General features: G+C 41.4%; 1 protein-coding gene across 14 annotated transcripts in view; it reads right to left on the reverse strand.

Annotated features, from left to right (window-relative positions):
* Nucleotides 1-16,667, reverse strand: part of LOC140547107 (adhesion G protein-coupled receptor L3) — a 423,620-nt gene that overhangs the window by 19,008 nt on the left and 387,945 nt on the right. For 9 of the 14 annotated variants that reach the window (XM_072670638.1, XM_072670640.1, XM_072670644.1 and 6 more), the window contains 3 exons: nucleotides 6,398-6,566; nucleotides 5,488-5,613; nucleotides 5,222-5,272 (listed from right to left, as the gene is read on the reverse strand). In XM_072670638.1, the coding sequence (XP_072526739.1) occupies nucleotides 5,222-5,272; nucleotides 5,488-5,613; nucleotides 6,398-6,566 (346 nt within the window). The remainder of the gene's footprint in view (nucleotides 1-5,221; nucleotides 5,273-5,487; nucleotides 5,614-6,397; nucleotides 6,567-16,667) is intronic. The other 5 variants (XM_072670645.1, XM_072670648.1, XM_072670652.1 and 2 more) reach the window with 1 other exon arrangement.

A 16,667-nucleotide genomic window follows, 5' to 3' on the forward strand; every position in this document is an offset into this window, starting at 1 on the left:
GCCCCCTACAATAAGTCATTTATCTACAGCAGCGTTTGCCTGATGTACGCCAAAATACACTATTCAGCTATAGGTAGACAGCAATCACAAGATGCATTTGCTGAATGCAAGCAAACACTTTCCAACAATTACAGCCAGAGCTGTTGTGCGCGGTGGAGACGGGGGGGGGTTAGGAGCTAATACAGTGCTTACACAGGGAACTGGTTTACAATAAAATAAAACGGCATTTATAGAGAGCTTTTCATGCAGCCAAAGCACTATATAATGAATCAATACCTACATGACAATACGTCTGAATACAGATGGAGAACTTCTCTACACTCTAACATAAGCTAGCAATGCAAACTAACCAGAATAACTCTGAACTGAGGCAAGGATCTAGCTGACATGCTCATGTGGGGCTCACATGGGTGGAATGTGGGCTAGGTGGGTTCCAAGTGGACATGGGCTCTGAGTGGGTTTATAGACGTGTTGTTATTGGAACCCAGTTGCTTCCTAAATGGGCCTCATTGTTACAGCCCACCCTAATTTCACATAGGTCCCATCTAGGCTCCATATGCAGGGTACAACCCAGGTGGGGCTCATGTTTAACCTTTCCTAGGCTCGGAAGCCCAAAGCCTAGGTTTTGATTATTGGAGGGGTCACAACCCCCCATATCTTTCTGCCTATGGTTTTAATGTTCTACTTAGGCATTCATGTGGGTGAGGTGGGGTGGGTTGGTGGGGTTAATTTTACTGTAATTTTACTGTTAAATGTTTGAACTGAACAGCCTCCCATCTGTCCCAGCTTAGAATGTCCCAACAGTGGTCACATTATCATCTGTGGGACCCCACAACACTCTGATCTAACAACTAGGCCACCACCGCCCACTCTACTCTAAAGGTCATGGATCGCCACCGGTCTTCAATATTATTCCAAAATGTCTCTTGAAGTGGAGGTGTTCAAACTTTTGACTGGATCTGTATCTTTATTATGCTCTTAGTGATATGAAAAACAAGCTGAAGATCAGCTTCAGCTCCAGTTAAGGGTCTACGGGTCCTCGTTCGGGTTGTATGGTTATAACTGTTGAATGGGCAAACCCCCTATATGTCTATGGTTCTGCTGTTGCCGTCACTGCTCACAATGCAGGGGCCTAAAATAATCCAGGAAACATCACTCATCCTAGTGACATTTACAGGGACACACACTCGATCACTGGAGTGTGTTTGGGGTACAAGTCAGGTTCACACACCTGCTGACACACACACAGTCATGAGAAAGACATTTATATACACACACACACACAGGGACATCAGAGTGTCTAGAGTGTGTCAAATTCTCCTCACATGTGTCTGGAGAACATCTAAGCAGATGACCTCTAAAAGGCTAAAGGTTAAATGTAAAACCTTGTCTCCATAGAGATAACCTAACCGCATACTTCGTTGCCATGGTAATGTGGTATTAAAGCTCAGCTTTGTAAAGCAAAGGATTTGTGATGAGACAAGCAACACAAACTCTCTCTCTCTTTCTCTCTCTCTCTCTCTCTCTCCCTATCTCTTTCTCACTCTCTCTCTCCTTCTCTCTTTCTCTCTCTCTCTCCCTCTCTCTTTCTCTCTCTCTCTCTCCCTTTCTCTTTCTCTCTCTCTCTCCCTCTCTCGTACTAAATGAACATGGTTCTTAAAACCCCAACAATGACATTAGATGTTGACGTTGGGTGACCAAAATTCAATGTCAGGACAACGTCCTTTTGACGTGGAATAGTGCTGACAGCTGATGTTAAAATTTTGTTGGTTTTACATTGTGACGTTAAGTAACAAAAATCCAATGCCTTTCAAACGCCACATGCCAACGTTATACTGATTTCCAACCAAAATAAGATAAGATAAGATAAGATAATCCTTTATTAGTCCCGCAGTGGGGAAATTCACAACGTCAGTCCTAAGTTGGAGTTTAATGTCAACATAAAGACAGATATGTGACTTTGATTTCCAACCAAAATATAACATCAGTTCAACGTTGGAGCTTGATGTCAACGTAAAGACAGATATGTGACTTTGATTTCCAACCAAAATATAACATCAGTTCAACGTTGGAGCTTGATGTCAACGTAAAGACAGATATGTGACTTTGATTTCCAACCAAAATATAACATCAGTTCAACGTTGGAGCTTGATGTCAACGTAAAGACAGATATGTGACTTTGATTTCCAACCAAAATATAACATCAGTTCAACGTTGGAGTTTGAGGTCAACATAAAGACAGATATGTGACTTTGATTTCCAACCAAAATATAACATCAGTTCAACGTTGGAGCTTGATGTCAACGTAAAGACAGATATGTGACTTTGATTTCCAACCAAAATATAACATCAGTTCAACGTTGGAGTTTGAGGTCAACATAAAGACAGATATGTGACTTTGATTTCCAACCAAAATATAACATCAGTCCAACGTTGGAGCTTGATGTCAACCTAAAGACAGATATGCGACTTTGATTTCCAACCAAAATATAACATCAGTTCAACGTTGGAGCTTGATGTCAACGTAAAGACAGATATGTGACTTTGATTTCCAACCAAAATCCAACGTCAGTCCAACGTTGGAGTTTGATGTCAGCATAAAGACAGATACGTGACTTTGATTTCCAACCAAAATATAACATCAGTCCAATGTTGGAGCTTGATGTCAACCTAAAGACAGATATGCGACTTTGATTTCCAACCAAAATATAACATCAGTCCAACGTTGGAGCTTGATGTCAACGTAAAGACAGATATGTGACTTTGATTTCCAACCAAAATATAACATCAGTCCAACGTTGGAGCTTGATGTCAACCTAAAGACAGATATGCGACTTTGATTTCCAACCAAAATATGACATCAGTTCAACGTTGGAGCTTGATGTCAACGTAAAGACAGATACGTGACTTTGATTTCCAACCAAAATCCAACGTCAGTCCAACGTTGGAGTTTGATGTCAACATAAAGACAGATACGTGACTTTGATTTCCAACCAAAATATAACATCAGTCCAACGTTGGAGCTTGATGTCAACCTAAAGACAGATATGCGACTTTGATTTCCAACCAAAATATAACATAAGTTCAACGTTGGAGCTTGATGTCAACGTAAAGACAGATATGTGACTTTGATTTCCAACCAAAATCCAACGTCAGTCCAACGTTGGAGTTTGATGTCAACATAAAGACAGATATGTGACTTTGATTTCCAACCAAAATCCAACGTCAGTCCAACGTTGGAGTTTGATGTCAACATAAAGACAGATATGTGACTTTGATTTCCAACCAAAATATAACATCAGTCCAATGTTGGAGCTTGATGTCAACCTAAAGACAGATATGCAACTTTGATTTCCAACCAAAATAGGACATCAGTTCAACGTTGGAGCTTGATGTCAACGTAAAGACAGATATGTGACTTTGATTTCCAACCAAAATCCAACGTCAGTCCAACTTTGGAGTTTGATGTCAACATAAAGACAGATACGTGACTTTGATTTCCAAACAAAATATAACATCAGTCCAATGTTGGAGCTTGATGTCAACCTAAAGACAGATATGCGACTTTGATTTCCAACCAAAATATAACATCAGTTCAACGTTGTAGCTTGATGTCAATGTAAAGACAGATATGCGACTTTGATTTCCAACCAAAACATAACATCAGTTCAACGCTGGAGCTTGATGTAAACATAATGTTTGGTTTTGACGTATATGTGACTTTGATTTCAAGCAAACTGTACAACACTGATGTCATTTTCAACTTTAATTCAACGTCTGTCTAACATTATGGTCCAATGTCTTTCTGACGTCAAATTGACGTTCAGTTCAGTTCAGAGCAAAACAGGTTTTTCTGCTTTTCTATTTGGTGCCAGTGCAATCCTCACAGTATAATATTAATGGGGAAAAACATCACCCTGCATACGGCAGACCCATTTTTATCCACCCTGTTTTGTGTCAGCCCAGACCTGTACTACCTCAAACCACTCTAGCTGCCATATTTCACATATGCTATGAGAGAAACCCCACTAAAGAAAGTCGATTCACAAGTTGTTTCCATCAGGAAGCAAAACAAAGCAGCATGCACTTAAGTTTAATAAGTTAGCAACATAGATTTTTCCTCCCCATCTCTTTTTTCCCCCTCGGGCGACCAGCTGCACCTTGTTCAAATCTTCACGCAGAAGCAGAAGCTTTTCATTTTTAATCACAGCTACAAAACCTGTCTCTGAATACCAATCAGGAAGTGCTGATTACCAACGACTAAAACTGCTGCATCAACACTGCATCATGCACACTCGCTGTTAACTGGCCACTTTATTAGAAACATAGATTGTGTGTTTTCAGTCACTGGCCACTTTATTAGAAACATCTACTTTGTACTTCTTTTACTGGCCACTTTATTAGAAACACCTACCTTGTACTTCTACTCACTGGCCACTCTATTAGAAACACTTCCACTCTCTGGCCACATTATTAGAAACACCTATCTTGTGCTTCCACTCACTGGCTATTTTATTAGAACTTTATTAGAAACACCTATCTTGTGCTTCCACTCACTGACTACTTTATTAGAAACATCTACAATGTGTTTCCATGCAGTGGCCACTTTATTAGAAACCCCTATCTTGTGTTTCCACTCATCGGCCACTTTATTAAAAACCCCTATCTTGTGTTTCCACACATTGGCCACTTTATTAGAAACGCTTCAGGCAGCTACGCTCTTCAAATCCATCTGGTTGTGGGTTACTGCACTATTCTATGCAAACTATCCTTGGGAGTGTGAAGCCTGTGCTTTTCACTGAATGATGGATTAATGGGCGTCTATTAAAGGAAAGGTATGTGGTGCTTTTCCCAAACTGATATCTTCTAGAGATCGCTGTGTTTCTCTGTGCTACAAAGAGAAGGAAAACCGCCGGCTCTAAAGTCGCTGATAATACAAGCCAATGGGCAGATGCCTGAAAAAACGCCAATTCCCTTCTGCATGCAGTCAAAGTGCATGCACTTCAGCACTGTTATTGGAGCATTGACAGCACGCTAGAAGCGAAGCATGCAGATGGCTTGGGTCACGAGGTGGGGGGCACAGTGAATGAAAGCAGGTTAAGTAGCAAGCAGGCGTCTTTTATGCTTGCTGTAAGCGAATGGTACAGTGTGGAGTATGCACTACTGCAGTGTATTGGCAATGAATTGCATGTAGGATAGAGATTATAGAGTGGATAATTACTTGTTCATACTGTAACTGTGAGCAGTTTGTCATACAAGGCTGGTGGTGGACCTTGTGATGAGAGAGAGAGAGAGAGAGAGAGAGAGGACAAAGAGTGTAAGAGAAAACACAAATAACGATTCAGTAACTATGAAGGTTATGCTTGTGAGAAACAGTTAAAGATGTGTGTTTCCAAGGATTCACAGGACATCATGGACAACACAGGATTGTGTAATTATATATATGTGTGTGTGTGTGTGTTAGTGTTTAAGGGTAGCCCTCCCTACCTGTGAACTGCTGGAGTAACGTCCTGGGGCGCGAGAGGCGGAGCTTTTGCTGGAGCCCATAGAGGAGTCCACGCTCTTTCCACTGTAGCAGTGAGTCCGCAAACACTTTCCATACTCTTTACGCACCTAAACGCAGAGGTACCATGATTCAGTAGTCTCAATACATACACACATGATATAGGGACAAAAGTATTGGGACACCTGCTCATTTATTCATGTTTTATACGAAATTATTAAAAGGTATTAAAAAAAGGAGCTGATCCTGTTCTTGTTGGATTAACTGTTTCCTGTTTCTACTAAATTTTTCTACTAGATTTTGGACGAGAGCTGCTGTGAGGATTTGATTGCGTTCGGTGACAAGAGCATTAGTAAGGTCAGGATGTTGGATGATCAGCATCCCACCTCATGCCCACTCCATTACTTATCCCAAAAGTACTGGATGGCACACCATCATTGCATTAAAGAACACAGTTCCACTGCTCCACAGCTCACTGCTGGAGGGGCTTTATACCACCACCCCCAACACCCCTCATCTGGCATTAGGCATGGTGCCAAGAAGTTTATGTTTATCTGCTACAGATAGTCCTATTCTATTGACAGTGCTTCTCTACAGGGACTAAAGATGATTATGTGCACTGGCACATCTGTGTCAGCAACAGCTGCAACTTAAAGTGGTTTAATGCATTCTTTTATCAGGGGTGTCCACAAACATTTGGACATATAGTGGATATACTGTATATTTAGACTCTATTGAAAGCCTTCTCCGGACAATAGTGGCCATAAACTCTTTAAATACCCTTGATTTCAGATGAAACAATGAATGAATGAGCAGGTGTCCCAATACTTTTGACCATATATTTATATACTTCACTGCTCATTCATTCATTGTTATATGGAGGGGGTGTGTTACCTTTTTCTGCAGGACGCAGTGAAAGATGAAGATGAACATGCCCTGTAGAGAGTTGAAGATGGTGAAGAGATAAGCCATGATCACTGTGCTCTCGTTCACGTACATCAGACCGAACGCCCAGGTCAGACCCAGCAAACACAGCAGGGCTATAGCACCGATCACCCATGACCTGCAACACACATCACATACACATCACATATATTAAGACCTACTACTGGGCCGGCACTAACCCAGAGAATCATGGGATATGTAGGGTGGCAAAGGATACATCTACGCTGCCTTTACAAATCAGCAAGATGCAGGTATCTACCCAGCTTTCTATACAAACATTCGATTCAGACTTGACTCTATAACTTCCTACTTTTGAATACTGCCTGTGCAGGCAGCATTTATTGTCAATGTGTGAAATGTAAGGAATGCTGCCTACTTAGACTTAGGACTCTCAGGCAGAAAGGCATGAACCAGTCATGTCTGAATGAAGGTTCAGTAATCTAGCCTACTATTTCACTGGGTAAAAATTGTAACGGCTAATGACAACCCAGATAAATACTCATATGTTGATACCTTGCCAACGTCAGGACATATTGTTGCCTTCACGTTTTGGTTATAGAGACCCTCTATAACACACTGCCGGTCAGCTAGCTACCTCTAGTTTCAGACACGGCCATAAACGGCAATGATTATACCAAAGATAAGAATAGAACCACCTGTGGAAAAAAGCTGACAAACTAAACACAGGTGAAAGCACTGATGAGTAGGAGGGGCTAAAGAAGAGGCAGAAGGAGGTGGGAGAGGGAGGAGCCTGGAGCCTGAAAAAATTCTTTAGACAAACTGCTGTTAAATTATGAGAATTTCTGCATGATTTGTATAGCTATTTTTAAAATACGGTCAAGTTGTGCTTATTATTTGTCTTACAATATCATGTATTATTTTAATAATGATAAATATCTTTAAATACCTCATTATTTCAAGATTAGTCCATTACAAAGGAACAGCTAACAGATGCAGTACACATGCCACAGGTGTTTCTGTCTTGCCCTTATGTTTTCTGTTCCTGATCTGTGTCTGTGTTTTGTCTTGGTGTTCTTGTCTCCGCCCTAGCCCCCTCCTAGTCATTAGTGTTCCTACCTGTGTCTTCTTTGTAGCCCTGCCCTCTTGTTGTCCTCCCTAGGATTTCCTGATTGTGTCTTGTGCTCTTATTCCTCTGTGTTTGTGCCGTTCCTTGTCTAGCATTGTTGATATCTGTGGTGTTTGTGGTTTGTGCTGTGTTAGCATTAATTTGGGTTCTATCCCTTGCATCTTGTCTCAACCCCCCAATCGTTACAGCATATCTCTAAATGTAATATAAACTATAGTTATAATAAAGCGTGAGCTAAACTAAATGCAATTAGAGCTCATTGCAAACAGCTGGATCAAAAAAACAAAGATGGTGTTGAGAGTTTTTTCGAAGGCGGCCACAAACACCCGGAAAACTCGCCCTGTCCATGAGCAGAAACCACAGGCGAGAGACTGGTGAACAGACGAAGATCCACAGAAAGACGGAGAGGAAAACATGAAAGTGACAAAGAAGAGGAAGAAGAAGAAAGAGGATATCAAAGTGCAGCAGAGGTGCAGGGTGGCTGTAATCAGTGCGGAAGCGCTCCAGCAGAGAGTTGTAGAGCCGCAGGGCCTCCGATTTCACTGCCCTGATTACAAGTCTGTGCTAATTTAGCAGGCCTGCTTTACCTGCGTAACTGAAACACCAGCAAACTAACCCACATGCTCCAGGATCTGTCTCAAGCATGTGAATTAACCCTGTACACACCAAGGTGTTTTTGCATCCTTAGGCTTCTTATTGAGGTATTACAAGGAAAACAGCGCAAGCTGGCTGAGCTGTGCTTGCGCCACAGGAGTCGGGAAAAGGAAAGCTGGAGCTGTCTGTGAAATAAGGTCATTTAAATGGTGGAAACTGTGAAGCCAGCAGTAAATATTTTGAAATCAATAAAGAACTCAATGAGCTGTCTTAGTTGATTTGACATTAATGACTATGAATAACATGAAGACTGAATAAAAAGCATTTGTGCAGTTCACACAAGCAGGCACACACACTGTAACACACACACATTCACACACAATATTCACAGTGGCCTTTAATCTTAATCAATATCAATACAAAAAAGGAATATACGCTTTATTCATCTAAAGACATGAAGCACGTCAAACCAGTCAGCATGAGCCAGACACCGGCAAACAGTGATGTACACGGCAATACAGCTGTGATGTAAGCAGCACACTACGTAGATTGTGTGAGCCGTGGGGGGGGGGGGGGGGGTAGGGGGGTCAGAGTGAAGCATTTTACTCATGAGATCATGAGATCATGAGAAAGGAGTGGAAGTAGGAGCAAGAATGGAGCAGTCTCAGGATGAGAGTCAGACAGTGTGAAAGAGAGGAGAGAGTGAAAACAGTAGCTGAACGTCAACTGGAAGGAAAAAGAAGGGAGGAAAAATTCATTCATTCATTCACACGTGTTTTCAGTTCTTACTTTATTTCCGGCTCATAGTCCTCATAACTGGAACACATAAAAGGAAGAGAGAAATAAGTGAGTGAGTAAGAAAGTAAATAAATAAATAAATTAGAGCAAAAACAAAGAAAGAGTTATGTTTGAACGAAAAGCGAGAAAACAGGAATGGAAGAAACAACAAAAAGAAAGGACATGACATAAAGTTAAGCAAAAAGCAAGAAAGAATAAAAATGTTAAATAATTAAAAATACTAAAGAAGCAGAAAATAAATGAAATGAAAATAAAAGAAATGCAAAAAAATGAAAGCAAGACAAAAAGAAAGAGCATAGAAAAAGACAAAAGAGAAAAAAAGCAAAGAAGGAAAGAATGAATAAATGAATGAATGAAAAAAAGAGAAAAAAGGAAAGAAAGGAAGAAAGAAAACCAAAAACAAAAGAATAAACAAAATATAAAAAGGCACAAAACAAAGCAAAATGAATAAAAGAAAGCAAGAAAAATTTGAAAAAGGAATAAAAATAAACAAGAAGGAAAAGAAAAGAAAAGAAAAGAATAAAGAAACAGAAAGAAAGAAAAAAAGAAAGAAGAGCAAAAAAGAAAGAAGACAAAGAAAATAAAAAAATGCAATGAGAAAAAGTGAAGAAAACACAAAAATAAAGAAAACAAAAGAAAAAAATAAATTAATGATGACATATTCAGTTTTATTCCATATTTATGGAATAAATGGAATAAATTATGAGAAAAAGAACAAACAAAAACAAATGAAAAGAATGAAACATGAAAAAGAAAGAAAGAATGATATATAAAATATCTGGAAGGAAGAACTAAGAAAGAAAATGATAAAAAGGAATAAAAATAAGCAAGAAAGAAAGCCAATAAAAAATACAGATAAATGAAAAATAATCAAATAAAGCAAAAAAGGAATAGTCTCATGCAATCATGAGAGAAAGAACAAAGAAAGGCTGGAGAACATCAAAAAGAAACAAAAAGAATAAAAGAATGTATGAAAGAAAAAGAACAAAGAAAGATTCAACAGTAAAAGAAAACCCTAAATAAAAACCCTTTCAGGCTCCTCCCACCAGTGTATCCTTTCATAGCAATAGTTACTAGATGGATATACACACACACACACACACATACAGAACCTCTGAGCTACAATGTCTCAACATGCTGAATGAGATTTCAGGTACCATTCTGTAAAGTATGTCCAATCCAACCACAGGTAACATAGAAAGAATACATTTGTGGGCGGAGCCTGGAGAGGTCAGCAGAGTCGGGTCAGTAAAGCAGAGGGAAACGGGGAGAGGCAGCAAATTGAGGTCAGAAGGAAAGAATAGATGGATTAGAAAGGAGGGGTGAGACTCAGCACTTCACTACACACACACTGACAAACAACACTGGGGAAACTGGTGTGTTCCAGAATTGCTCTGTTACAGAGACCGCTCTACACACACTGGAGAACGGGTTCCACACACTACGGTTGTTGTTCTGAGCTGTTGGTCCAGCGATGACGTTGTGAATCTTGGTGTAGGTGTAACATTAATATTGCAAAAAAAAATCCATGCAAAAAAAAAAAAAAAAGATGACATGGATTCATATAGTTAATGTTAGGGTAATCTTGCTAGGTGGCTGCTATGGTATTTTAGGTGGTGGCTAAAGAGTGGCTAGTGTGTCCAAAGTGTTTTGGGTGGTTGCTGGGCTGTCTTTGGCTTGGCAGTTCAGTGCATTTCAGGTGGTTGCTGAGGTGTTGCTAGGTTGTTGCTAGGATGTTGTTAGTTGATTGCTGTTGTTTACAGATTATATATATAGGTCACACCTGTGTTGAAAGTGGTTGCTGTGGCATTTTAGGTGGTTGCTAAAGAGTGGTTAGAGTGTCCAAAGTATTCCAGGTGGCTGGTTTGGCAATTCAGACGTTATTTTAGGTGGTTGCTAGGGTTTTATTAGTTGATTGCTGTTGTTTACAGAATATGTTTGTCAGAGGGTCACACCGGTGTTGAAAATGGTTGCTGTGGTATTTTAGGTGGTTGTTAAGGAGTGGTTAGGGTTTTCAAAGTGTTTCAGGTGTCCGCTAGGCTGTCTAGGGCTTGGCAGTTTAGATGTAATTTCATGTGGTTCCTAAGGTGGCGCTAGGTGGTTGCTAGGGTGTTGTTAGGGGTTTGCTGTAGGATCTCTTCCTTTCAATTGTGACGGACATTATCATTAACACAATGTACTGCCGATTCCAGATACCACTGTCAGTTCTGCACCTCACTGCATCTAATTACACTCAGAGAGCGAGAGCAAGATGTTGCAGGTGCTACAGACAAGCACACACACACACACACACACACACACAATGAGGCACAGAGGATGCACCAGCGTCAGTGTTTAATAGCAAGAGCAGGTGCCGAGCCAAATAAATGATTTATCGCATTAGTGAGGAGGCCATTAAACATCATTTTACCAGGACTGTCCTAATGACCTGTAGAGAGAGATACTTCATCAGAGAGAGAGAGAAGGAGAGGGAGAGGGAGAGAGATAGAGAGAGCTATGAAGAGTGACTCAGATAGGGAGAGGAAAATGAGCGAGAGAGATGCAGAGACAGCGAAAGAGAGACATGGACAGAGAGCAGAGCAATGAAGAAAGGGCAGGAAAATGATGAGGAAAATCAAAAGGGGAGAGACATAGGAGGAAAGACGCAAAGAAAAGCAAAGTCAAGAAGGGCAAAGATCTGTCCATGTGCGGAACATGATCGTCTGTCAAACATGGCGGAGGCACTGTTAAGGCATGGGCATGTATGGCTGCCAATTAAACTGGGTCATTGGTGTTTACTAATATATGAGAAAATGAAAAGTGAGAGAGCATGAGGGGTGAGGGTTTTTTTCTCCCAATTTGGTACAGCCAATTAACCCACCTGTTCATTGCACCCCCCCAGCACTAGCATTGCTCCCGACACTGGGAGTGTAAGGACATCTCTTTGCATGTCTCCACAGATCCATGCAAAGCCAATCACCACTACCTACCATCTACCCACCCGAAGAGCAGCAAGTTGTGCTCTCCAGGACTCCGGCTGCTGATGGCAAAGCGGCATGGCTTGGGATTCGAACTCATAGCCCCCAGGCACAGTGGTAGCCACAGTGGTAAGCCACTCGGAGCCAGCAGAGAGAGACTACTGACCCTCAACATGGTAGCAGGGAAAGGATGAGGATTAGGGAATGAGGTGATGGAAGTGTTTAAAGTAAAGTGTTGTTTCCTCCCTCAGAGAACAGAGTTGTTAGTCGGAGCTTGTGCATTTATGAGGCTTGAAAAACAGCGCTAGTCAGAAATGTCAAGGTAGTATTCCTCATTATCGGCACTCAGAGGCTGACTGCTCGCTGTAAAACAACTCAGCTCAGTTTAAAGCAGGGCTGCCGGGGATATCCGTAAACAATGCATAATCACAGTGATACTGTTGGATGATGTGGATTTTACCATACTGTGGAATAAAAATGCTAAACCGCAAACAGCTCCGCCTCGAGATGAATGTTAGTGTTAGAATAGTCTGAGCCTTTACTGGAGATCACTACATGTCCAAATGTTTGTGGACAACCTTTTTATCAGTATATTCAACACTTTCAACTACATCAAAGTGCATCCAATGCTACAGGTGTTCGAATGCACACAAAGCTTGTAAAACCTTCATAGGAAAGCACTGACAACAGAACGAGATGCTCTGGAGAAGCTGGAATTAGGCCTTAGGTCATCATGCCTAATGCCAAGCGTTGGCTAGGGGGTATAACATTCTCTGGAGTGATGAAGCTCCATCCAGTACCTTTTGGATGAGTTGGAGTGGTAATCCAGAAAGCTTCAGCGAAAGTTCTACTAGGAGACTCTAATGCTATGTCAACTTCACCTTAACCAATCATTTGCATTCACCTGTCTTTATAAAAAATAAAAAAGCTGCTCTCTGCTGCTTTCACCACTAGTCTGACTGCTAAGCGGGTTGGCTCCGCCCCTGGCTTCCATGTATGGCAGGATCTGCGACTTCTGGGCGGACGAAGCCTGCGGCAAAAACTGAGCCAATCTCCAAATGATGTTTTCTATCAAATTGTTTACATTGTCAATTCTTTTCTGCTTGCAAACTTGCCTATGGAGTCTTCTGGTAGACCCATGTCAGTCCTTGACCTCACTACTGCTCTCGTGAATCATTCAATTCAATCAAATTCTCACAGCAATGTTCCAACTCCTAGTGCATAGCCTTCTCAGAAGAGTGAAGGCAATTATGGTTTGCCCAGTTCTGGAACAAGATTTGCTGGACAAATGAAACCAAGCTTAATTGTATGAAGTATGGAGTGGTAAAGAAAGGGTCACCTGTCAAACATGGTGGAGGCACTGTTAAAGCATGGGCCTGTATGGCTACCAATGGAACTTGCCACAAAAGCAACCCAAGAGCTTCTTATGGCAAAGGAATGGCATCTTCTGAAATGGCAGCTTCAGATAGACCTCAACCCAATTAAGCAGCTTTTTAACTAACTGACGATCAAAAAGGCAGAAAGATCCACAAACAAGCAGTAAACTGACGGCAGGTGCAGCGACAGCCTGGCACAACAAAGGAAAACTCGTAGAGGCAAAATGAGGCTGTTCTACATGGTTATGGACCTTGTGGTGTAAAGTGTTATTAAATGAGACTTGCCAGTGACACCAACCAACTTGTCTGGAATAATAAAAAAGGGTGTTTTTACACCTACAGTTGTTTTGTTCTGGTCTGAATCAGATAATGTGTCACAAAAAACTGTGAGCCCATTCTTGCAGTTGTTCTTTGCCTTTAACACCTGGCTTAACAGCTGACTAAGGCAGCCATGTAGCTCAAGAGCAGCAGAGTGCACTGATAGTTTGATCAAATCAAGGTGCTCCGGGTTGAAACCACCTCTTCTCAAGGTGTTGTTTTCTCATGGTTGTTTTGGTCTGCATCCCATTGGGATTACTGCATCCCAGGTGTTCACACCTGCCCAAAGGAATCACACTAAATGTGAAGTGCAGGCGTGAACACGCCCTTGGAAAAGATCCTAAAATCTGCATTGGCTTCTTCTCGGCAGGTCCATCCGGGTGGTATGAATGCAGAATGGTGTTCAGTTGTGAATCACTGTGATGTTATCGTTAATGCTTCTTGCTCTTGATGGTCATGGTAAACCTGCCAGTGTGCTTTATGAATCTGGCCCACATACTGTTGCATACTTTCTGTTTGCAGTATCATCAAGCTATCATATCGCTATTGTCCACAAGGTGTGAAATACTGTGATATGAATTTCAGCTCATATCGCCTGGCCCCAGTTAAGAGCTGAAAAGCCTGGGGTTCGATGGCATTTCCTCCATTTTCTTTATCTCTCCGCTTTCTCTCACATGAAAAACTTAGATCCCTTTCTTTCTTCCCCCGGAGGGAGCGAGGGAGCAGTGTTCTTTCATCAGTCCTCTATCTTCTGAAAAAAGTCTCCTCCTGAGGCTGCTTTTGACTGACAGATCGCTGAAGCTCCAGCTATTAAAGCTTTCCTTTAATATCTTCTGTTTTCAGAGTTATGCATATTAATAAACATGTACTAGATATACAGGCACACACAAGCGAACCCAGCATACACACACAGTACTGTGCAAAGGTCAGAGATCAGCCTGCAGTCTTGTCACCTTTGACCTTTAACCATAATGGGACGTAGCTCTAACAAACAACTGTCTAAAGATCTGAAAACAAATGCAACCAGTTCCCACAAGACAGAGGGAGGCTATAAGAAGGCCTTGGTGGTGCAACATTTTACTCTTGTACTGGTATGTACTGGTATGCAAGGCTAATTAAATCCCCATATGACACATTACAGTACATTATGTGGACAAAAATATTGGGACACCTTCTCATTCATTAACCCCCCCCCCAAATCAAGTGTCTTAAAAAAGAGCTTATCCTACATTTGTATAAGTAGCTGTCTCTATTGCATTGTCTCTACAGCATTGCTGTGAGATTTTGATTGCATTCAGCGACAAGAGACTCAGTGAGGTCAGGATGTTGGGTGATCACCATTCCACCTCATCCTCCAACCAACTCTTCAACTCATCCCAAAAGTACTGGATGGAGCACCATCCATCCTTCCAAAGAATACAGTTCCACAATGATTGGGGGCTTTATACTCCTCTAGACCTTTCTTGGCAATAGGCATGGGGACCATCGGGTTCAGGTTTATCTGCTCCAGAGAGTCCTATTTTATTGACAGTACTTCTCTCCAGGGACTAAACGAGCATGTGCATGTGTATGCATTTGCACATCTGTGTCAGTAATGGGTGCACCTTAATATAGCTGAATGCATTCATATGAAGGGGTGTCCACAAACATTTGGACCTATAGTGGATTTGTACGTAATGGCTGAAAATTAAATAAATGAAATTAGTGAACTGTTGTGACTGTCAGCACTGTATACCCATCTCATACACCCATAAATGAACACACATGGATTCATAAACACACACACTAATGCAGGATGAAAAAAGAGGATTTTTTTAAGGGCGCATCTGAAGTTTAATTGAATTTGACAGTCATCACCTAATACGGTAAGAAGGCTTCCTGCCGGGACTTTAAACAAAATAAAAGACTGAGACTCTTCAGCTTCTGAATAACCAATGACTTATCCGTCCTCTCTTACTCACTCTCTCCCTCTCTGTCTCAGGTAGAGCTGCCGCTGGGCTAATAGTCCGGGGTTAAATATGAAAAATTAAAGCGAATTACTGTGCAAGTGTCTCAAACACATTTGGAATAATTAAGGGAAATTTGAGGCAATTTGTTCCGTAATCTTGTGAATGCCTGCGTGAGATGAATCTGCATTCCAATGACGGCGATAATCGAGTCAGTCAGAGCTAACGAGAGACAGACGGAGATAGAGAACGAAGCAAAGGAAGTGAGATGCCTCTTCACATCCGAAGATAAAACCGCTGAAATATCATCCGCACTGAACGTCCTGACCTGCAGTCCCTCTGCAACAAGTGTTGCTGAACGAAGACGAGGAAGATTGTGAAGGACCTGACTGTTCTGCGGCCAGGGAAGCGCTTTCAATCACAGAGAGGATGAGGAGGAGTTTCTTCCCACAAGCCAATCTGACTTTGAACCAGGACAGTAACTAGGATTACGGTCTGTTATCCACATCATACACATCCTACACATTTAAGGGTAAAGGCTGAAGATCTACATCCAACATGTGCAACAAAGTCCAATGTTTTGTTCAATCAATAAAGCTCTAGTCTGGACAGCCCTTGTTTAGGGAGAAGAAATATGTAAGAATCTGAGCTCCATTGATTATCGGACATTTTTACCTTCTTTATTTTTCAGCAGTCACCCTCTCATTAACCTCTCCTTTCTCAGACTCAGCTGACGATTTCACCAGACAGAGCACGGCCTTGCTAACTGACTTTTGTATTTTTCTCAAAGACAACACACGCCCGGACCGGCAGCAGTTTGTTAGAGTGGAAAAGCTTGTGCTGTGTACAGTGGGAGGGTTTCTATTGATTGTGAGAGAGAGACGGAGACAGAGGCTGAGTAATGGGTACAGACAGGCCAAACACAAAGTTCACAAAAAGACAAGCTAACAAATGAGCAGGAACATAAAATGCAGAGTGTCTTACCGGTGCCACTCCACTACAACGCGGCCGTCATAATACTGATATCTAAATGAGACAAAACAGAGAAAAACATACACATGCACAAAAAAAAGATAAAGAGCAAGCAAGCAAACAAAAAGCAACATGACATACCACGAGAAAAGACAGAAAGACAAAAAGAAC

This window comes from Salminus brasiliensis, chromosome 24 (assembly GCF_030463535.1).
Source record: "Salminus brasiliensis chromosome 24, fSalBra1.hap2, whole genome shotgun sequence".
NCBI lineage: Eukaryota > Metazoa > Chordata > Actinopteri > Characiformes > Bryconidae > Salminus > Salminus brasiliensis.